The sequence below is a fragment of the Neomonachus schauinslandi genome, chromosome 3, assembly GCF_002201575.2.
Source record: "Neomonachus schauinslandi chromosome 3, ASM220157v2, whole genome shotgun sequence".
NCBI lineage: Eukaryota > Metazoa > Chordata > Mammalia > Carnivora > Phocidae > Neomonachus > Neomonachus schauinslandi.
Window position 1 is genome coordinate 79,172,055 of NC_058405.1, and position 24,192 is coordinate 79,196,246.

General features: G+C 36.2%; 1 protein-coding gene across 7 annotated transcripts in view; it reads right to left on the reverse strand.

The window, feature by feature from the left end:
• IFT88 (intraflagellar transport 88) overlaps positions 1–24,192 on the reverse strand; it is a 142,422-nt gene that overhangs the window by 98,329 nt on the left and 19,901 nt on the right. For 3 of the 7 annotated variants that reach the window (XM_044913227.1, XM_044913228.1, XM_044913224.1), the window contains 8 exons: positions 18,015–18,105; positions 15,630–15,734; positions 14,164–14,266; positions 13,003–13,117; positions 10,862–10,905; positions 10,674–10,759; positions 9,040–9,110; positions 2,109–2,195 (listed from right to left, as the gene is read on the reverse strand). In XM_044913227.1, the coding sequence (XP_044769162.1) occupies positions 2,109–2,195; positions 9,040–9,110; positions 10,674–10,759; positions 10,862–10,905; positions 13,003–13,117; positions 14,164–14,266; positions 15,630–15,734; positions 18,015–18,105 (702 nt within the window). Of the gene's footprint in view, positions 1–2,108; positions 2,196–9,039; positions 9,111–10,673; positions 10,906–13,002; positions 13,118–14,163; positions 14,267–15,629; positions 15,735–18,014; positions 18,106–24,192 lie in introns of all 7 variants that reach the window. The other 4 variants (XM_021678219.1, XM_044913223.1, XM_044913225.1 and 1 more) reach the window with 2 other exon arrangements.

Here is a 24,192-nt window from a genome sequence, read left to right on the forward strand (position 1 = left end):
TTTTTACATCATAAAATAAATGACCAATCAGGAATGAGAATAGCATTACACGTTTACAGACATGCACAGAAAGATCTTAAAGGGGTTAATTAAGGATGAAGTCAAGGAAAAAATAACTATTTTTTAATAAACAAGAAACAAGAAAAAAAGATCCAAACCAGGAGAGAAATGGCAGTAATCACCAAGATGACATTTAACACCACGCCAAGACGGCAACCATCATATGGAAACTGAAGCAGAGATATTCTGTGAGGGAGAACGCCAAAAAAAACTTGAGTCTGCAACAGAAGCAAAAAATGCAAAAAAAGAGAGCCAAACAACTGGAAATACCAACAAACACAAAACATCTTGGATCAACTGTGAAGCCTCCCATACAAATTAAACCAGGGAGACAGTGTATTCCAAGGAATAGAATGGACTCCAAGGAATAAACACATTGGGTAAGCATCTGAAAGATGGTAAGAATATGACAAAGAAAACAGAAGTTATGTCTAGCAAGAAGAAACATGAAAGGTACATAGAAAACAAGAAAACAAAACAAAACCCAACCTCATAGCTACAGAGAACAGACTGTTGGTTGCCAGCAGTGGGGGCAGGGAGGGGGTGAAATGGATGAAGGGGATCAAAAGGTACAAACTTCTAGTTATAAAATAAATAAGACATGGGATGTAATGTACAGTATGATCATGGTTAATAATACAGTATTGCGGGGCACCTGGGTGGCTCAGTCGTTAAGTGTCTGCCTTCAGCTCAGGTCATGATCCCAGGGTCCTGGGATCGAGCCCCGCACCAGGCTCCCTGCTTGGCGGGAAGCCTGCTTCTCCCTCTCCCACCCCTGCTGCCTGTGTTCCTTTCTCTTGCTGTGTCTCTCCTCTGTCAAATAAATAAAAAAAATCTTAAAAAAAAAACAAAAACAGTATTGCATGTCTGAAAGTTGCTAAGATATATCTTTTTTTTTTTTTAAAGATTTTATTTATTTATTTGAGAGAGAGAATGAGATAGAGGGAGAGCATGAGAGTGGGGAGGGTCAGAAGGAGAAGCAGACTCCCTGCTGAGCAGGGAGCCCGATGCGGGACTCGATCCCGGGACTCCAGGATCATGACCTGAGCCGAAGGCAGTCGCTTAACAAACTGAGCCACCCAGGCGCCCGCTAAGATATATCTTAAAAGTTCTCATCACAAGAAAAAAATTTGTAACTATGTATGGTGACAAATGTTAGACTTATTGTGATCATTTTGCAATATATATAAGTATTAAATCATTTGTTGTATACCTGAAACTGATATAATGTTATGTGTAAATTCTATTTCAATAAAAAAACAAAAACGAAAAAGAAACGAACATAATAACTCTTCTGTACTTGACTTTGTAACTATGTACATGTATCTTGGAATTTTAAAATTCTGTAATGTACCATATAGAAGAGGTCACAGATTCAGTCTATGTTTGCTTGAAAGATCACAGAAAAAGTTCCATGAGAGGCAATTTTGGGTTCAATACAAAGAAGATTTTTCTAACCCTTAAAGATGTTTAGAAATAAAACAAATGAGTTGAATACCAGAAGACTCCAAGCAGAAATTAAATGGCCACCTATATGGGACGCTACAAAGGGGATTCCTGTACTGGGTGGAAGTAAGAAAGAAATTCACTACTCACTCAACAAATGATCTAAGATTTTTCCAACTCTAATAAAATTCTTCACTTCTGTTTAGGAAGTACATTACATCAGGAGACAACAGCCCCTTTAGGTGTGAGAGCTATTCCTGAGGATAGAAAGTTTTAGTACTACTGACAAACTTTAGGTAGAAAAGGAAAAAATGAGAAAAGATACAGTAAAATGAAAAAGGATACAGGTTGGGTTTATATAGTGGAATTATGTATCCTTATATCGAATGGTAGCACACTTGCCTTAGTATTTAAGAAATGACATAAGCAACAAGAAAAAGACAGAACTTTTAGAATGCCCTATATTGATTTTACCATATATTACTTTCCTGATAAGTAGAAATCAATATTCATAATTACTTTTCTAATAAAAGTTTAAATCAATACAAGTACAAATTATGAAAACAACATATCCATCCAGTTATACTGAATTTCTCTCTTACCAGTCATAACCTACAGCAAAAGATGTTTCAATTACAGGAGCAATGAGTTTTGCGGCTGTCATGATGTATTTTTCTGCCATGGCCTTCCTATATCAAACAAACAAAAAAGTTTTATTGAGACACTTGGTATGAAGAGTTTGGATTTTTTTTTTAAGTATAAACATTACCTATCAAAGCTAACATACCATGAAAGTCTACTAAATGGTGGACAGCTACACTAGAAATCTGTCCGTAAGTCAGGTTGACAACCATGGCTAGGAAATGGGATTAGCAAGCCGTAACTGCCTTCTGGATCATCTCTTTCTTTTCAATGCAGGCTGACAAATGGAAGAAGAAACACTGGACAAACATAATAAAAAACTGATTTTAAAACAAAACAAAACAAAGAAACACTGGAGAAACACAAAGCTCTGCAGCTGCAGTTACATAACCTGCACTGTCTGTGGACATGAAAGGAAAGGGTAAAAATGACCATTGAAGAAGTGTGCACAGGAAACAGTAAAACTGAATTACTACGTGTCTCCATAGGTTTGTCTAATCTGTACCTTTCCTATAAATGGAATCATGAATATATAGTCTTTTGTGACTGACTTCTTTCACTTATCATCGTAATGTTTTCAGGGTTTGTATGTACTGTGGCATATATTGCTATGTCATTTCTTTTTATGGCTAAATAATATTCCAGTATATGGACAGACCATATATTATTTATCCATTCATCAGCTGTGGGCATGTGGGTTGTTTCCACTTTTTGGATATTATGAGTGCTACTGCTATGAACATTCGTGTATGTTATTGTGTGGACATATGCTCTAATTTCTCTGGGACAAACTGCTGGGTTAAGTATGAGGAACCTTTGTTGAGGAATCTTTGGAGGAACTTCCAAACTGTTTTCCAAAGTGGCTATACCATTCTACATTCCTGCTACCAGCTTACAAGATTTCAGTTTCTCCACATCCTCACCAACATCTGTTATTATCTGTCTTCCTGATTACAGCCATACAAGTGGGTGTGAAGTGGTATCTCGTGGTTTTGAGTTGCATTTTCCTAAGAAGTATAGAACTTAAGCATCTTTTCATGTGCTTAATGGGCATTCACTTATCTATTTTGAAGAAATGTCTCTTCAGATCCTTTGTATGCTTTTAATTGGCCTTTTTATTAACTGGCCTTTTTATTACTGAATTGGAAGAGTTCTTTACATATTGGAGAAATAAATCCATCTTGGATACATGGTTTGCAAATATTTTCTCCCATTCAGTGGATTGTCTTTTCACTTTCTTGATAGTGTCTTTTGAAGAACGAAAGTTTTTAATTGTGATGAAGTCCAATTTACCTATTTTTTTTTTTCTTTTCGTGAGCTTTTGGTATTATATCTAAGAAGTCACTGCCTAATACAAAATCAATAATACTGTCGTTTTTTTCCCTACGAATTTATAGTTCTAAGCTCTTACAGTTAGGTCTATGATCCATTATTTATTTATTTATTTTTATTTAATTGACAGAGAGAGAGACAGTGAGAGAGAGAACACAAGCAGGGGGAGTGGGAGAGGAAGAACCAGGCTTCCCGCCGAGCAGGGAGCCCAATGTGGGGCTTGATCCCAGCACCCTGGGATCATGACCTGAGCTGAAACAGTCGCTTAACCGACTGAGCCACCCAGGCATCCCCTATGATCCATTTTGAAGTAACTTTTGTGTATGGTATGACAGAGACCCAATTTCATTCTTTTACATGAGGATATCCAATTGTCCCAGCAGCATTTGTTGAAAAGACTATCTTTTCTCCATCAAATTGTCCTGGCACTTTTATTAATTATAAATGTAAAACTTTATTTCTGGACCCTCAATCCCATTCCAATGATTTCTTTTTTTTTTTATTTTTTTTTTTTTTTTTTTTAAGTTTTTATTTTTTTATTTGACAGAGAGACAGTGAGAGCAGGAACACAAGCAGGGGGAGTGGGAGAGGGAGAAGCAGGCTTCCCGCCGAGCAGGGAGCCCGATGCGGGGCTCGATCCCAGGACCCTGGGATCATGACCTGAGCCGAAGGCAGACGCTTAACGACTGAGCCACCCAGGCGCCCCCATTCCAATGATTTCTATGTCTATCTTTATGCTACTAGCATAAAGTACTACCACACTTGATTGGTGTAGTTTTGTAGTGTGAGCCCTCCAATTTTGCTCTTCTTTTTTCAATATTGTTTTGTCTATTTTGGATCCCTTAGATTTCCATATGAATTTTAGGATCAACTTGTCACTTTCTAAAAAACCACTGCTGGGATTTTGATATGGATCACACTGCATCTATAAAATAATTTGGGGAGCACCGCCATCTTAACATTAAGTGCCTATCCATAAAAATGTGATGTCTTCCCATTTACTTAGCATATCCTTCAGTAATGTTTTATACTTTTCAGAGTATAAGTTTTACATTTCATTTGTTAAACTTATTCCTTAATTATTTTTTATGCTACTGTAAATGTAATTATGAATTTCATTTTGGATAGTACATTGGTAGTGTATAGTATATTTCTTAGTATTGATTCCTATATATGGATCTATTACTCTGCAAGCTTGCTGAACTTATTAGTTGTAATTGCTTTTTAGTGGATTCTAAAATTCTATGTAGGATATTCCACATACAAGATCATGTGGTCTGTAAACAGAGATAATTTTCCTTCTTCCTTTCTAACCTGGATGTCTCTTACTTCCTTTTTTTGCCTAATTTCCATGGTAGGACCCCGAGTGCAATGTTGAAGTAGTGACAGGAATATCCTTGTATTGTTCCTGCTCTCAGAGGGAAACCATTCAGTCTTTTGTCATTAAGTATCTCAAACTGGGTTTTTCATAAATGTCCTTTATCAGATTGAGGAAGTTCCTTTCTACTCCTAGCCTGTTGAGGTTTTTTTGCTTGTTTACCATAAAAGCATATTGGATTTTGTCAAAAAAGATTTCTTTCTTTTATACTGAGATGATGATGTGGTTTTGTCCTGCATTCTGTTGATATCCTCTTTTATACTTACCAGTTTTTACACAGTAAACCAATTTTGCATTCCTAGAATAAATCCCACTTGGTCATGGTACACAATTCCTTTTATATTTTGTTTGTGATTTTGGTTTACTAGTATTTTCTTTAGGATTTTTGCATCTATATTTGTAAGATATTGATCTATTGTCCCCACCCCCCTTTTTTGTACTGTTTTTTTTTTTTTTTTTAAGATTCTACCCATTTACTTGACAGAGAGACAGAGCCAGAGAGCACAAGCGGAGGGAATGGCAGAGGAGAGGGAGAAGCGGGCTCTGCACCGAGCAGTGAGCCCTACGCGGAGCTCGATCGCAGATCCCCAGGACCATGACCTGAGCTGAAGGCAGATGCTGAACCATCTGAGCCACCCAGGCGCCCCATACTGTCTGTCTTGTTTTGGTATCAGGGGAATACCAGCCTCATAAAATGAACTATTTTCTGGAAGAAGTTGTGTAGAATTGATGTTAATTCTTTTTTAAACATCTGCTAGAAATCTCTAGTAAAACCATATGGGCCTGGAGATTTCTTTTTCAGGAGGTTTAAAATTACAAATTAAATTTCTTTAATATTTATAGGGCTATTCAAATGATCTATTCCACATTGGGTGAGTTGTGGTCATTTGTGTTTTTCAAGAAAGTGGTCCATTTTGTCTAAGTTGTCAATTTTGTGGGTGTAGGGTTGTTTGTAGTGTTCCCTTATTATCCTTCTGATGTCTACAGAGTCTGTAGTGATAGCTCCTGTTTTGTTCCTGATACTGGCAATCTGTGTCTTTTTTCTTTGTCAGTCTTGCTAAAAGTTTATTAATTTTATTCATCTATTCAAAAAATCAGCTCTGTGTTTCACTTATGTTTCTTCCTTTTCAATGTCAGTGATTTCTATTTATTATTTCTTCCTTTGGCTGCTTTTGCTTTTCTTTTTCTAGTTTATTATCTGGGAGCTTAGGTTATTAAGACTTCCACTATCATTCTAATTGCTTTCCCTTAAGTGTTGTTTTTCACTGCCTCCTTTCAAGACTTTGTCTTTAATTTTCAGAAGTTTAATCATGATGTATCTTCACATGGATTTCCTTGGGTTGATTCTCTTTGGTATTTATTCAGTTTCTTGTATTGTATATTTATTTCTCTTGCCAAATTTGGGGAGTTGCCAGCCATTATTGCTTTAGTCAAATTTCTTTCTCGTAAGACACTGATGACACAAATTGTAGATCTTTTGTTATAGTCCCAGATGTCACTTAGGCTCTGTTCATTTCTGTTTTTACTCTATTTTCTGTTGTTCAGATTGAGTAATTTCCATTTTCCATATTCCAGTTCACTGAATCTTTCCATGTCCCGTTTATTTTCCTGTTGAGCCCACCCACTAATGTTCATAATCACTTGCTGAAGCATTTTTATCATGGTTGCTTTAAAATTTGTCAGATAACTCTGACATCTCTGTCATGTCAGTGTTGGAGTATATCGATTGGATTTTTCTTTTGGTTTGAAATCATCCTGGTTCTTGGTATGACAAGTATTCTTGATCAAAACTTGGGACATTTCTGCATTATAATACTCCAAATTTTTAAAAAAATCTTCTGTTTCAGCTGGCTTTTTTGACACCGCCCCACCAGGGAAGAAGAGATACCACCTCATTATTATCAGATAATAGATGTCTAGGTACCCAACACGACCTCCTTTGATAACCAAGGTGGGAAGAAGTCCTTGTTTCTGCTGGGTGGGGCAGGAGTTCCTGCTTCTACCATGGTCCCTACGGACACCACAGTGTGGTGGCTTTGTTATCACTGAATGATGATGAAAGTTCTGACTCTCCATTATTTTCTCTGACACTGGGAGAGAGGGGGAGTGCCTCATTACTGCCACATGGAGTGGAATTCCAGGATCTCCATGTGCCGTCTGTTGACACCACAGAGTGGTGGGACTCATTAAGGGCCTGTCAGATTAAAGTCCTGGCTCCCTACTTGGACTTCTGGGGTATGGGTGTCTCTTTATAGACTTATCAGGGTGGAAAGCTAGGCTCCCATTTGACTTTTGCTGGCATACATGGGAGTGGGGCCATAGTGTGTGTGTGTGCGTGTGTGTGTGTGTGTGTGTGTGTGGTATTTATCTCAAAGTTTTCAGTCTTGTTAGCCTACTCCTTTCCTTGTCCTTTGGCTAGAGAAAGCAGGCTTTTCTTGGGGCTTTTGTTTTTTTAAATACAACCATTGTCATTTTCTGATTGCCAGCTTCTTCAGCTCCAAGTTTGGGAAACATGAGGGGAACTCACTGCCATGTTGTTCCTCAGATCCTGAGGTCCCTTGCTGATCTGCCCTATTATCTCCACCTTTCTTCTTATATTTGTTTTATATAGAACTTCCAGGGATTTTATTTGTACTTAGTGGGAAGAATGGGGAAAACTACGTCTACTCCACCTTCCCAGAGTATTCTTTCTTTTTTTTTTTTTAAGATTTTATTTATTTATTTGACAGAGAGAGACACAGCGAGAGAGGGAACACAAGCATGGGGAGTGAGAGAGGGAGAAGCAAGCTCCCCCCTGAGCAGGGAGCCCGATGCAGGGCTTGATCCCAGGACCCCGGGATCATGACCTGAGCCAAAGGCAGTCGCTTAACGGACTGAGCCACCCAGGCGCCCCAGAAGTATTCTTAATATTAAACTAATTTCTAAAAATTAAGGACCTTCTATACATATAATGAAATATCATTCATCCTTAAAAAGGAAGGAAATCCTGTCACATGCCACAACATGGATGAACCTTGAGGACATTATGATAAACATAATAAGCCAGTCACAAATACTGCAATTCCACTTATATGAGGTAAATAAAGTCAATTCATAGCGACAGAAAGTAGAATGGTAGTTGCCAGGTGTTGGAAGCAGGGCCTAGAGAGTTGTTCAATGGGTAGAATTGCAATTTGAGAAGATACAGAGTTCTGGGGTGAAATAGTTGAAGGGGATTAAGAGTAAACTTATCATGATGAGCACTGACTAATGTACAGGATTGTACATCTGAAATTAATATAATTTTAATGACACCGGAATTAAAAATGAATAAATAAATAGAATTAGCATTAGCATATGACCCAAAACTTACACAGACACACACACGAGTTCTGAAGACTGGTTATAAAACAATGTTAATGCACATAACATTACCAAACCATGAAGTCTTATGCACCATAATTAAGATGGCAAATTTTATGTTATGTATATTTTACCACAATTAAAATAATTAAGGGCCCTCTATCATGTGCTATACTCCTAATACATATACAATAAATATTAGCACTTTCAGACCATACTTGGCAGAGACTAGGTACCATATTGGAGGAAGGAAGAAGTAAGAACAATTCTGTCTTTGGGAGATGAAATTTAATTGGAAGCTGGGCAAAAATACATAAAAATATAATTTTTTTAAATAAAAGTAATATAGGGGTGCCTGGGTGGCTCAGACGGTTAAGCGTCTGCCTTTGGCTCAGGTCATGATCCCAGGGTCCTGGGATCGAGCCCTGCATCAGGGCTCCCTGCTCCACGGGAAGCCTGCTTCTCCCTCTCCCACTCCCCTTGCTTGTGCTCCCTCTCTCACTGTGTCTCTATCAAATAAATAAATAAAATCTTTAAAAAAAAATTTTAATAAATAAATAAAGTAATATAAGCAAAGTTCTAATATTGCACCAAATGCAGAGGGAAAGCAGACTACAAGAAAATAGTAAGAGCTACTGAGTAAGAATAGTTGGGGTCAGCCTGAGAACTTTGATTATCTTGAAGGCGAAAAGAGAATCTAGTACTGTACAGAAATGGTGAAACAATAGCCTTATTGGAGAAATATACTGAATATAACAAGTTTTGAGAGAAATAATCAGAATGTACATTCAACTTTTTTACAAAAATTAAACCTATATTACTAAGGCACAAAATATTACCTTTCACGTTCCATTTGCCTTAGATGATCATTTTTTATAGCTTCAATCACCAAGTTGGTGTGTGGATCATCCTGGGAAAATAAAATTGGAAAAAAAAATGATGAATTCAGAAGTAAATACCAAGAACTTGGATTTCTAATCAACCTCACCACTAAGTAGTTACATAAAATGGAGAGTAAGTTAATCTTTCTAAACTATTTTCCCTCATTTCTTCTCATTTTCTTCTCATTTCTGATTACCAATTACATTCTCCTTGAACAGATTCTGAGCAACTGATAAAAGGTCAGACTGGATAGAATAGGACCAAGTACACAGAAGCTGTGTGATATTATAAACTCTAAACTTAAGTATAAATGCTTTAATGATCATCAAATTCTTTAGTAATCAATATCTCTACTCTATTAAAAATACAGATGATTTTTTCATAAGATATTTTTTCTTAATATGAAAATAATATATAGTAATGTTTACTTAGCACTTACTATGTTCCAGGTACTGTTTTAAGCATTTCACATACATTACCTCATTTAATCCTTACAACCCTATAAGGTAGATTTTTTTTTTTTAATTTATTTATTTGACAGAGAGATAGCACAAGTAGGCAGAGCAGCAGGCAGAGGGAAAGGGAGAAGCAGACTCTCTGCTGAGCAGGGAGCCCGATGCAGGGCTCGATCCCAGGACCCTGGGATCATGACCTGAGCCGAAGGCAGCCGCTTAACCGACTGAGCCACCCAGGCACCCCATAAGGTAGATTATTATAATGAGTCTTATATTATGTATAAAGGAACTGAGGCATAAGAAGAGTAAGTACTGAGTGATGGAGCCAACCACTATGCTGTAATACCCTTATAATCTATTAAGAAAATCTGTTAAGTTCAATTTATGAAATTGGCATTATTAAACCATTTTGATCTATAAATACAGGCAATTTCATATGATTTGGCTTAATATGAAATAATATAGCAGTATACCAATACTTTATATGTAAAAACCTGAAAAATATTTTAAAAGCAGTAAGAAAAATTATCTCACTGCCTGGAAACTATTTCTATTTTGGTGTATTTCCTTCCAGTTTATGTTCATGTATGGGTGTGTGTATATCTTTTTTTTTTTTCACTTGGTTTTTCACTTAACATTGTACAGTATTTCCTCCTTAGGGCTCCGAAAATATGACTTTTGTATTTTGCTTCACTCTATGCATAAGGATAAGGAATTCTTCTTCTCATTTTTGATCTATTTAGTACACATAGTTTTAGTTTCCTCTGTTAAACAATGACTGATAAAAAACCAGAAAAAAAAAAAAAGGCTTTAGGGGTTCCTTCGTCAAGATATTTTTCTTAAAGAATGGCATGTAATTTTATATTTTGTAAGATTTTCTCTTTTTTCACTAAAATTGTGAAGTTGATCTTTAACCATAAGCTCTAGCCCTATTTCAACAGAGTCCCATTCTCAACCTAATTTAAATAACAAATGAAACTGATAAAAGCACATTAATTAAATTTAATTAATTAAAACATATTAATATAGGGCTAGGAGAAACCTAAAAAGTCATCCATTCCAACTTTTTCATTCCTAGAAACAGAAAAGCATGGATAACTAGTAACTGGCTACACAGCAATCTTCTTCATACTCACACTTGGTGAAATATATTTATCATCTTCATCAATTTCTAAGGGAACAGCAATCAATTTTTGGAATGCCTTCTTCATTTTGTCTCGATCTCCAACAGCAAAGTAACTAAGAATTAGGTTGAAGCCTGCCTTCAGATTTGGGGCCATACTCATGATGTGCTCAAATGAATTAATGGCATCTGAATACCGACCAGTTTTTATAAATGTAACACCAATGTTCTGCATGATTTTAATCCTAAAGAAAAACAAACACGGATAAGCTTTAAAAGCCTCAATTCTTTAGTATGGTAATCAAGACATTCCACAGATAGTTTCCTTCTTTTCTTTCCCACATTTTATTTTGTCTTGCTAAAGCTTTATTGAGGTTTAACTTACATAAAATTCACTTGTTTTAAGTACACAATTCAGTGAGCACTGCTATATCTCCACAGCTGTGAAACTATAACCACATTCCTATTTTAAATCATCTCCATTACCCTAAAAAGAAAATCTGTGCCCATTAGCAGTCACTCCCCATTCTTACCTCCTGCCCTAGGCAATCATTAACCTACTTCGTCTCTCTGGATTTGCTTTTTCTAGGCATTGCATATAAATGGGGTCATATAGAGTATTTTATATCTGGCTTCTTTCAATTAGCATAATCTTTTGAAGGTTCCTCCATAGTACAGCATATATCAGTACTCTATTCCTTTTATATTTCCAAATAGTATTCCACAGTATGAATATACCATATTTTATTTATTCATTGCCTGCTTGACAGACATTTGATTGTTTCCACTTTGAGGCTATTGTGAATAATGCTATGAACATTCACACACAATCCTTTGTGACAGCACATTTTCATTTCTCTTGGGTATATACCTGGGAGTGGGATTGCTGGTCCACTGGTAAATTTGTGTTTAACTTTTTTTTTTTTAAGATTTATTTATTTGACAGAGAGAGACATAGCAAGAGAAGGAACACAAGCAGGGGGTGTGGGAGAGGGAGAAGCAGGCTTCCTGCAGAGCAGGGAGCCCGACGCAGGGCTTTATCCCAGGACGCTGGGATCATGACCTGAGCTGAAGGCAGACGCTTAACAATTGAACCACCCAGGCGCCCCTCTGTTTAACTTTTTAAAAAACTGCCAAATTATTTTCCAAACTGGCTGTACCATTTGATATGCCCAATGTATGAGGTTTCCAATTTCTCTACATGCTCTTCAGTACTTATTTTCAGTCATTTGATTAGAGCCATTATAATGAATGTGATCCCATCTTATTTCTAACCACTCCTCAACATAATACCTCGGCTTCAACTAAATTCATTTATTCATAATTCTCTGATCAGATCACAAATACTGTTATTTCCTTGACTCATCTCAATTTTCCCTTTGTCTGGAATATTACCCTTTCTCCCTTCGTCACGTAAGTAACCTATCGCAAGTACACCTCCTTCATAAAGCCTTTCTTGATCATTCTTGTTCTTAATAATCTCTCAACTAAGTCCCTCAACTTAGTTACTACAGCACCTCTTGATTATTGATAATTAAGCACTTGACATAAACTAATTAAGCACTTGACATAAACTATCTAATATTATTATCTTTTTCTACAATGCTCAAAGTCTTGGCCTCAACTGAGTTAAAAGTGCCTAAGAGCACTGTGTCCTAGGAGCTACATATTTCCCAATGATAATGATACATTATTAAAAAACAAATGATCACTAAAGGTGGCATTCACAAATAAATTAACTTTCACAGAGGAATTGTACTAAGCCTAAGGAAAAGTATACTCAGTAAATATCCTGGAAATCTTCTATGATATCAAGGTCATTACCAGACCATAAGGTAATTTACTGTTTCTGCTCTTGAAATATTGTATGAATAGAAAATATTCCAGCTTCCTCCTCCTCTCCCCTCTTCTAAGATTCAAATGTAATACCTTCCTTAATTATTTCATTCTCAATCTACAGCAAGAATATAAGGCGTTCTTGATTTCTAGCCTATAGGAATTAAGACATTCTAAAGTCTGTTATGTTCTAAACTGCTGTTTTGATTTTATGTTGGCAGTGACTTTTATTTGCTGCTAATGGCCTGCTAGGTTATCCCTTATATAGGCCAATTAGCTTTGTTTTATTTCAATTGATTACATATTTTGTCTCTAACCTTTAACTTGTCATTATATAAATGTGTGCAAATAGTCAGTAGGGGAACGCACCAAAATACTACAGATATGACATAAATCTAACACCTCACATGTACAAACACCTCAAAACATTCAACAAGTCAGAAGAGTTATATTGTTTCTGAAAAACAACACTTAAATTTCACCAAGTTATCGTTATGTAAACTTACCTCATTTCTTTATGGACGCTTGGAATTTGATCTAGTGCCATTCGGTAGAATTTAATGGCTTTGGAATAATTTCTTTGCTTTAAATAAATATTTCCCATATTCACTTTCAATCTTCCTAATAAAAAATAATGAATATATAATATTCTATTTTCTTCACTTTTTCTGTACTTCAGATGACCTTAATTCATATTCTTTGAAGCTTTTCTCAAGTTAGGAAGCCTCAGACACTACCTAAAATTCTCACTTTAAAAGAGTTATACTATTTTCATGTATCTACACACTAATCTTCTGTAAGGAAATGGAACTTAAGACAGATGGAAATATGAAAGCCTGAAAATATGGCTAGAAAACAAGTGATTTACATTATAAAACTGGAATTGTGTTATTCTAAAAAAAGACAGAATTTAAAAATTAGATTCAATAATGCCATATACATTAAAGAAAATGATATTCTGATAAACTTTAATACTACTACCAAAAAATTACACAATATAAATGATACATATAAATTGTAGTCTCTTGGGGATAAATTTATAAGGGAAAGCATTTTTTTTTTAAGATTTTATTTACTTGAGAGAGAGAGAGCATGAGCAAGAGAGAGCATGAGAGAGGGGGAGGGGCAGAGGAAGAGGGAGAAGCAGACTCCCCACTGAACAGGGAGCCCTAAGCCAGGCTCAATCCGAGGACCCCAGGATCATGACCTGAGCCAAAGACAACGGCTTAACCAACTGAGCCACCCAGGCGCCCCTTGGGAAAGCATGTTTGATGGGATTGCAATGGCTCATTCTACTAGTGATGACAGAATACACTTTGTGTTTACTGTTTGTTAGGCAATACACCTCACCCCAACAGTATTTCTTCATTTGTATTTATGTGAGTTTTCATATAAACAGTATCTTTAAGCAGGACATTTCCATATAAACACAAATTTGTTTAGAGCATAGATTATTATAAGGAAACATAAAGTGGGGAAATGTAAATTAACACTACAAAAGAACTATACTCAGGGTGCCTGGTTGGCTCATCAGAAGAGCATGCGACTCTTGATCTTGGGATCATGAGCTTGAGCCCCACGTTGGGTGCAGAGATTACTTAAATATATAAACTTTAGGGGGAAAAAAAGAACTACATTTATTGGGAAAATTGACTACATATACCCACCTGCATTGATAAACATCTTATTTTTCACTATAACTTGATATGTGTTTAGTGCTTCAGCATACATTTCATTAGCCGAATACTGACTAGCCAAGTTGAAAAGAACCTAAGGAATAAACATTGCAAAATCAAATATAATGACCATTTTAGGCCCCTTTTGCCTATAATCTTTTCAGAGATTAACATCCTATAACAAAGCTAGATGTCTATATCAAGATACCTAACCAATTAGGAAGTAGAGCATACACAGAAATATCTTGCATTCAAAATGAACCTGAACATTAAGATAAGTATAGCTATTCTCTAAATGGCACGTTCATTTTCTAAGTATTCTTTCTAATTTAGGTGGCATTTACCATCCATTAATTTCAGAAAGACCTACAAAGAATAAACTTGTATTGTTAATGTTGTTGGTAATAAAAGGAGTAAGTAAGACAGTGGGCCAAATTTTCTTTGTAAATAAAAATTACACATTATGTGGATATACCTTAAGGCTTCATTTGTGTGCTTTTTTATATGCAAAACTGTAAAAAGTATTTCTCTGTATGCAAAATTATAATTTAAGTCACTAAGTTATAGAAACTTACCTTCCTACAGGTAAAAAAAAAAAAAAAAAGATTAGAAATTATTCCCTAAAGATTCCATGGAATTTAAAGATATTAGCTACCAAGTCTGAATATCTAAAAATTTCTATTCAAAGTTTCAAATGCCCTTTTTTTCCATTTGTTGGCAGATGAACACTTTTCCCACTAAAAATACACCCTTTAAAAACACCAGTATAAATATCAAGTATCTTTTTAGAGTTAAAAAAATTCTGTAAGAGGGCACCTGGGTGGCTCAGTTGGTTAAGCGACTGCCTTCGGCTCAGGTCATGATCCTGGAGTCCCTGGATAGAGTCCCTCATCGGGCTCCCTGCTCGGCAGGAGTCTGCTTCTCCCTCTGACCCTCCCCCCTCTCATGTACTCGCTCTCTCTCATTCTCTCTCTCTCAAATAAATAAAATCTTAAAAAAAAAAAAATTCTGTATGAAATTAGCTTTTGTTTTTTTCACTACCCTCACAGAACATTGTATTATTTACCTAGTTGGAAGTTCTTGAAAATTACAGACCAAAAGTCCATATTAGAATCTCATTAAAGTAACCATACTAAAAACAGAGCATAAATATTATCAATCTTCCAGAAATAGAGTCATTGGGTGGTGGGTTTGCAGGTACTTCCTAAGTTATTAAAAACTAATGAAATTAAAAAAAAAAATCTTTGTACAGAACAAAGAGTGCCTCATGAACTTCATAAAGATTTCTATTAATCGAATTCTGAGCTCCTAAGGTCCAATAAGATTTACAATGGCTAACTGAATTTAAATAAAGTCTTTTTAGAAATAAAAAAAAAAAACAGAAGAAAAAGAAAAAACTTTCGGAATCTACAAATCCTAGCCAAAATAATTTTACTCAACAGGTATTTTATACTTACTGAGTAAGTTAAATCCAAATTGATATTTTCTGGAGTTGTAACTTGTTCTCGTTGTCTCACCAAGACTCTCTCTTTTCTTCCTGCATCTTTTGCCTTTTCTAAGGCCTGAAATCAAGTTTATACTTTGTAAATTCCTTTAAGCATTCATTATGAGCATTTCATGCATTTGGTAGGTATTTGTATGAAGCTTGGTTGGATGCCTTATACCTTCCTGGATTCCCAGTATGCCCTCCTGTACTCTTATAATAAACTCCCCTTGAAAACAAAAGAACCCAGAGTATTTGTTTAAAGTGGAATTCACCATCATAAAAATGTCATGTGTTCCCCCCACTGCTCCCCAGAAAGAAGAGGAAGTATAAATGATAAAGTGGAGAGTATATTAGCCCCAAGTCAAGTTTCTTTATCACCACACCTTCCACCACCATTTAGATTTGACCCTACATATTTTCTTCTTTTTCCCATTCAATCCTGAGTCTTTGGATATTTTAATTCCAACTCATGAGATAGAAATTTAGATGGATTTGTTTGGTTTCTGGGATGCTCAAAACACAGAAAAATCAAAGGATAACTGCTATCCGATATTACAACAAATGCTTACTTAGTTTGGCTCTTATATCCTACTCAGAATGCCAAGAACCTTTTGTTGATTTCCACCAAGAGATTAACCATATTAATTTAACCATATTAATTTAACCATATTAACCAGATTAATTTAACATGGGATAATTTTTTTAGAGCTAGATAAAAAAGCACCAGTTCTGTGAGCAATAAAAGTAGTTTTATACTGAACAATTCTAATGGTATTCATTAATGTGATAACTAAGTCATAGAAATTACATTTATATGGTATGACAAAGTAATGAGAACAAAGCAAATTAAGAGAAAATATTTAATTTTTTTAAAGATTTTTATTTATTTATTTGAGAGAGAGAGAGCAAGAGAGATCACAGAGGGAGAGGGAGAAGCAGACTTGCCACTGAGCAGAGAGCCCTATGCAGGGCTCAATTCCACGACCCTGAGATCATGACTTGAGCCGAAGGCAGACGCTTAACGACCTGAGCCACCCAGGTGCCCCAAAAATATTTAATTTAAAAAAAAAAGCATGAGGGGTGCCTGGGTGGCTCAGTTGTTAAGTGTCTCCCTTCGGCTCAGGTCATGGTCCCAGGGTCCTGGGATCGAGCCCTGCATCAGGCTCCCTGCTCGGCTGCGGGCCTGCTTCTCCCTCTCCCACTCCCCCTGCTTGTGTTCCTGCTCTCGCTCTGTCAAATAAATAAATAAAATCTTAAAAAAAAAAAAAAAAGCACGAGGGATGCCTGGGTGGCTCAGATGGTTAAGCATCTGCCTTTGGCTCAGGTCATAATCCTGGGGTCCTGGGATCGAGCCCTACATCGGGCTCCTTGGCCCTCGCTGCTCTCCCTCCTTATGCTCTCTCTCTCTCTGACAAATAAATAAATAAAATCTTAAAAAAAAAAAAGGCACGAAAAACCAGAGTTGGCGTGCCAAAAAACAAACTATGATTTTGCAGTTTACAGTACCTAAAAGAATATTTTAGGGTAGTGAGGCTTAAATAAGAAAACAACCCTTAGTACTGCATGTGGAGCTTGGTAGCTACGCCCTTCAGCAGGCTGTGAGTGTAATCCAATAGTCCACCAGGCTGCAAAATTTAATCAACTGTTCCACTAGAATTCGTTTTCCTACTGTATTGACCAATGTCAAAAATTACAAAATCAGACAACTGTTTTGACATAAGAGTTTTTCTGAAGCAGCTGCCTATGTTTTCAAAAAACTGCTTTAGGGAAAACTCTAAGGACTGTCAGCAGCAAAAAACCCCCTAAAAAACAAAAAAACATGTTAATCTATTCAGGTATCCCTCACTTTCTGAAAGTTCACATAATGCCACTATGCTTTAACAAAAGACCTACATTAGCACCTGTTTTTGCTAACTGAAAAAAATGTGCAGAGGATTTCTGCTTTTATAAAAACAAAAGGCAAGAAGTGAAATAGTGTGCAACATCTGTTCTGTAGCAAACCCTTCCAGAGGCAGCGTACACCTCCAGTAGCGAGAGCAGTCCCGCCACACGGCGTCCAGCGTCAAGCCACCACTGTCTGTGGACATCTGTGATTTATTTTGATTTATTCTGTGCATCCATTGGCAAGATGTGTCCTGAGATAGCAGAAAAGCCTAAGACAGGTTAGTTTTTGGGTCTAGGAATGCTCAAAAATTTTTCCAATATAAATTCATAATTGTTTGATGCCATTTTGGCTTATGAAAGGTTTTGCTCTTCTTCTGGAGAGCAGGGAAAACCTGTACATGTGCTTTGTATTTGTGCACATACATAGGACACACGCATCACCATCTTGAATCTTATAAGTTTATGAACTTACCAATTTTAAGTCTCCACAGCTGTTGGCAATACAGCTTTCTTCTACCAATTCATTTACTTTCTTCTCTAATTGTCTAATCTTTTCTTCTGGACTATTAAAGAAAAAGCAGGTGTACTCTGACTCACTCAAGCACTAATAATACGTACTAAAATTTAATTTACCTGTAACATTGTCCATTGTGTGCTTTTATAAGAATAGGTTACAGATAAGACAAAAATATAAATGGCATTAAAGAGTAAATGCACTACTGTTTTTAATAATTATAGAATTAATAATAACAGTAAAAATAACATTTTTGGTTAATAAAAGTAAATATTTACTTGGCACAAGTGTAATCTAACACTAAGCCAAATGCTTCACCCTAATTATGTCATTTAATCCTCCCAGTAACATCTGATATAAGTCCTACCGTTATTATCATTTTACTGATAGGGAAATTGAGGTTTAGAAAGTTAATTATTAACCCAAGATCACATAGCTAGTTAAGTAATAGAGCCAGGATTTAAACCTAAGTAAGGTAATTCAAGGACCCATGCTATTACATTATCATCCCCAAAAGAAAGTAGATCCTTTCTACAGAGCCTATGACAAATGAAAACTTTACTTTATGGTGAAGAAAACTGAAGCCCCCATAGAAGAGATAAAAATTATTATTACTTACTACCAGTTGGGTACTCTAGAGAATATTTCCAACAGTGTGAAGAAGTTAAAAAAATCCTGATTCCATTAGTAGCAAACATAGTACTCCCAAATCAGTCACATTTTAAAATAACATTAATATCATTTTGCTACCACTTTCTTCCACCAAATATTACAATACTCTGAATGTACATTAGTGCCTAAATAAAATTTTACTAGGAATATTTCAGAATAGGGGTGCCTGGGTGGTTCAGTCATTAGGCATCTGCCTTCGGCTCAGGTCATGATACCAGGGTCCTGGGATTGAGCCCCGCATCGGGCTCCCTGCTCGGCGGGAAGCCTGCTTCTCCCTCTCCCACTCCCCCTGCTTGTGCTCCTGCTCTCGCTATCTCTCTCTCTCTCCGTCAAATAAATAAATAAATAAATAAAATCTTTAAAAAAAAAAAGGAATATTTCAGAATACACAGTTCTCTTCTCTACAAATGGACTTTTAAAAAATACAGGAATAAATTTAATAATACAGCTTTGTCTAAAGAATCGTATTTTGGGGTAGAATCTGACTAAAATTTAGTCAGGTGGGATACAAATTAGTTTCCTAAAGATTCACAAAATTCTAACTGAGCAATGACCATAATAAATGCCATTTTATAAAGGTTACAATAAAGTACAGAATTCTATTTTATAGTCCAAAACACTCTAATAAATGTCTTCAAATATTGCTTACAGACAATTATTAAACCTAAATAAAATATGAATACGAAATTTTAAAGTTATAAATGTTATGAAGACAGTAAAAGTAATTACCCTGTCCCTATCAAATGCCAGGAAAATAAACTCTATATGCAGACACTGTTGGACACCTACCCACACAAGAACCTGCCACCATCCTTCCTCCTTGCATACAGATCTAAGCTAGTCAAGAGTCTCATTCTCTTGCCAAATGTTTGGTTCAGTCATGCACATGTGATGCACTTCTGGCCAGTGAGAAGTGAAGACAGGTTTGCTTGGGTAGAGGGTTCCTGGGAAGATTTTCTTTGCTTTTTGAAAGGGACTCAAGACTGGGAAATTTCTGGCTCTAGGCTTTATTAACTACATGGAGATTTGTTTTGTTTTGTTTTGTTTTTAAGATTTTATTTATTTGACAGAGAGAGAGAAAGCGAGAGAGGGAACACAAGCAGGAGGAGTGGGAGCGGGAGAAGCAGGCTTCTCATGGAGCAGGGAGCCCGATGCCGGGCTCAATCCCAGGACTCCAGGATCATCACCTGAGCCAAAGGCAGACGCTTAACGACTGAGCCACCCAGGCGCCCCTACATGGAGATTTTGAACTCTCAGGGCTCTTTTGGCATGATAGGATGGCAGGCTCTTAAGAAAGGCCAAGGGAATCAGAGAGAAGCTGAACCAGGGATGATGTTATTGAGCAGTTAAATTAACCATCCCTAGAAGTGCCCTGCCTCCAGACTTCCTATTAAATAAGATAATAAAGATTCTTATTGTGTGTGTGTTTCCCTCATGTATCTTCTGTTGGCAGCTGAAAGGATTCTAAATGACCTGGTATTTAAATAAAGTTACCTACTTTTATTAGCAAACATGCTGTCATTAACTAGGACACAAAGTGAACAGATTTTCTATAGAGATTCCTTGTTAGTGAGAAAGAGAAATTATGTAATTTATACAATAGCCCAAATAGTGGGTTTAAGAACTACAATTTAAAAATCTCTATTATACAGAAGAAAAATAGTGTTTAATAACATGAGGCTCTGGAAACAGCTTGGGTTCAAATCTCAGTCCTGCCATTTATTAGTGTTACCAAGTGAAAACTGTTGTGTTTACTTTCTCCCTCAATGAACTAATGATAAAAACAGCTCAGTCTTCATTTACATATAGCACTTGCACAACAGGATACAGTGAATACTCAATAAATGCTGGCTTATATTACTACTTGTAAAATCTTTATGTCAATAGTACTTATAAGGATCCCAGTAAGTACATACACCTGACTTTGTATCACAGCTTTTGGCTACTCTTCAGCCACTAGCACAAAACTAATTCTCTAAAAAATTAAATTTCTCAATATTGATATGACTAACTTCCTGTATGTTCTCTTAATTTTTTCACTGAAATATTCTTTTAAAATGAGCATATCCTATTCCATTTTCAACTCCATTTGGTCTCCAAGAGAATCAATATTGGCATCCATAAACATTAGACATATCTTCACATCAAGTAGTATTACAATAAACTGCATAGAACACACATGGCTGTTTTTCTTAGACTTGATTCTTTTGCTTGTTCCAAGAACCAGGGATGAAGTTTTGATTACTATTCTGCTAACATGAACTTTTGTTTTTGAGGATACATGATTAATTTTTTAAAAAACTATTTCTTTTAATCACCCAGTGCTCACCACAACAAGCGCACCCCTTAATCCCCATCACCTACCCCCTCATCCCCCACCCACTTCTGCTCTGGTAACCATCAGTTTGTTTTCTATAATTAAGATTCTCTTGGGCGCCTGGGTGGCTCAGTTGGTTAAGCGACTGCCTTCGGCTCAGGTCATGATCCTGGAGTCCCGGGATCGAGTCCCGCATCGGGCTCCCTGCTCGGCAGGGAGTCTGCTTCTCCCTCTCCCACTCCCCGTTTGTGTTCCCTCTCTCACTGTGTCTTTCTCTGTCAAATAAATAAATAAAATCTTTAAAAAAAAAAAGATTCTCTTTCTTGGTTTGTCTCTTTTTTTTTTCCCCCTTGGCTCATTTGTTTCTTAAATTTCACATATGAGTGAAATCATCTGGTATTTGTCTTTCTCTGACTTATTTCACTTAGCATGATACTCTCTATCTCCATCCATGTCCTTGCAAATGGCAAGATTTCATTCCTTTTTATGGCTGAATAATATTCCATCATACATATTTGCCACATCTTCTTTAACCATTCATTGATCTATAAACACCTACGCTGCCTTCATAATTTGCCTATTATAAATAATGCTACTATAAACAGAGGGGTGCATGTACCCCCTTTTAATTCATGTTTTTGTATTCCTTGGGTGAATACCTAGTGGTGCTATTGCTGGACTATACAGTTCTATTTTTAACTTTTTGTGGAAGCTCCATACCATTTTCCACAGTGGCTGCACCAGTTTCAATTCTAACCAATAGTGCCTGAGAGTTCCCCTTTTTCCACATCCTAGCCAGTACCTGTTGATTCTTGTGTTGTTGACTTTAGCCATTCTGACAGGTGTGAGGGGATAGCTCACTACAGTTTTGATTTGCATTTCCCTGATAGTAAATGGGGATGATGATGAGCATCTTTTCATGTGTCCGTTGGCTATCTGGATGTCTTCTTTGGAGAAATCTCTGCTCATGTCTTCTGCCCATTTTTTAATTGGATTTGTTATTTGGGTGTTGAGTTTTATAAGTTCTTTATATATATTGGATACTAACCTTTAACTGGATAGGTAATTTGCAAGTATCTTCTCCCCATCCATAGGTTGCTTTTTAGTTTTAGTGGTTGTTTCCTTCACTATGCAGAAGATTTTTATTTTGATGTAGTCCAATATTTTATCTTTGGTTTTATTTCCCTTGCCTCAGGAGACATATCTAGAGAAATGTTGCTATAGCTGATGTCAGAGAAACTACTGCCTGTGCTCTCTTCTAGGACTTTTATGGTTTCAGGTCTCACATTTAGGTCCTTAATCCATTTTGAGTATATTTTTGTGTATGGTGTAAGAAAGTGCCCCAATTTCATTCTTCTGCATGTGGCTGTTCAGTTTTCTCAACACCATTTGTTGAAGAGACTGTCTTTTTCCCATCAGATATTCTTTCCTATGTTGTCCAAGAATAACTGACCATATAATTGTAGTTTATTTTTGGATATTCTATTCTGTTCCATTGAACTTTGTGTCTATTTTTATGCCAGTACCATACTGTTTTGCTTACTACAGCTCTGTAACATTACCTGAAGTCTGGAATTGTGATGCCTCCACCTTTGCTTTTCTTTTCCAAGATTGCTTTGGGTATTTGGTGTCTTTTGTGCTTCCATACAAATTTTAGGATTGTTTGCTCTAGTTCTGTGAAAAAGGCTATTGGTATTCTGATAGGGATTGCTTTAAATGTGTAGGATTGCTTTGGGTAATATAGACATTTTAACAATATTTGTTCTTCCAATCCATGAGCATTTCTTTCTGTTGTCTTCAATTTCTTTCATTGGTATTTTATAGTTCTGAGTAAAGGTCTTTACCTCCTTGGTTAGGTTTATTCCTAGATACCATATTATATTTGCTGCAACTATATCTGGAATTCTTTTCTTAATTTCTCTTTTTTCTGCTTAATTCTTGGCAAATAAAAATGCAACAGATTTCTGTAGTTTGATTTTGTATCCTGCAACTTTCCTGAAGTTGTTTATCAGTTCTAGAAGTTTTTTGGCAAAGTCTTCCAGATTTTCTACATATAGTATCATGTTATCTGCAAATATTGAAAGTTTGAATTCCTTGCCAATTTGGATACCTTTTATATCTTTTTGTTGCCTCATTCCTGTGGCTAGGACTTCCAGTACTATGTTCACTAAAAGTGGTGAGAGTGGACATCCCTGTCTTGTTCCTGACCTTTAGGGGAAAAGGTTTGTTTTTCCCCATTTAGGATGGTATTAGTATGGCCTTTATGATGTTGAGTATGTTGCCTCTAAACTTACTTTGTTGGCTTTTATCATGAATGGATGTTGTATTTTGTCAAATGCTTTTACTGCATCTACTAAAATGATCCTATAGTTATCTTTTCTCTTACTGATGTGATGTACCAGATTGACAGATTTGCCGAATACTGAACCACCCTTGGAACCCAGGAATAATTCCCACATGATCATGGTGAACAATTTTTTTAATGTATTGTTGGATCCTGTTTCCTAGTATTTTGTTGAGGATTTTAGTATCTATGTTCATCAGAGATAATGGGCTGTAGTTCTCTATTTTTGGTGTCTTTATCTGGTTTTGGTATCAGGGTAATGCTGGCCTCACAGAATGAACTGGAAGCAATCCTTCCTTTTTAAGTTTATTTAAATAGTTTGAGAAGAATAGGTATTAACTTTTCTTTAAATGTTTGGTAGAATTTGCCTATGAAGCCATCTGGTCCTGGGCTTGAAAAGAATGTGTATTCTGCTGTTTTAGGATGGAATCTTCTAAATATATCTGTTAAATCCATCTGTTCCAGCGTGTCATGAAAAGCTATTGTTTCCTTGTTGATTTTCTGTTTAGATGATTTGTCCATTAATGTAACTGGGTGTTACAGTCCCCTACTGTAATTGTATTATTATCAATTCGTTCCTTTATGTTTGTTATTGTTTTATGTATTTGGGTGACCCCATGTTGGGTGCAGAAATATTTATAATTGTTATATCCTCTTCTTGGATTGTCCTCTTTATTATTATATAGTGTCCTCCTTTGTCTCTTCTTACAGTCTTTGTTTTAAAATCTAGTTTGTCTAATATAAGTGTTGCTACTCTGGCTTTCTTTTGACATCCCTTTGTATAATAAATATTTCTCTGTCCC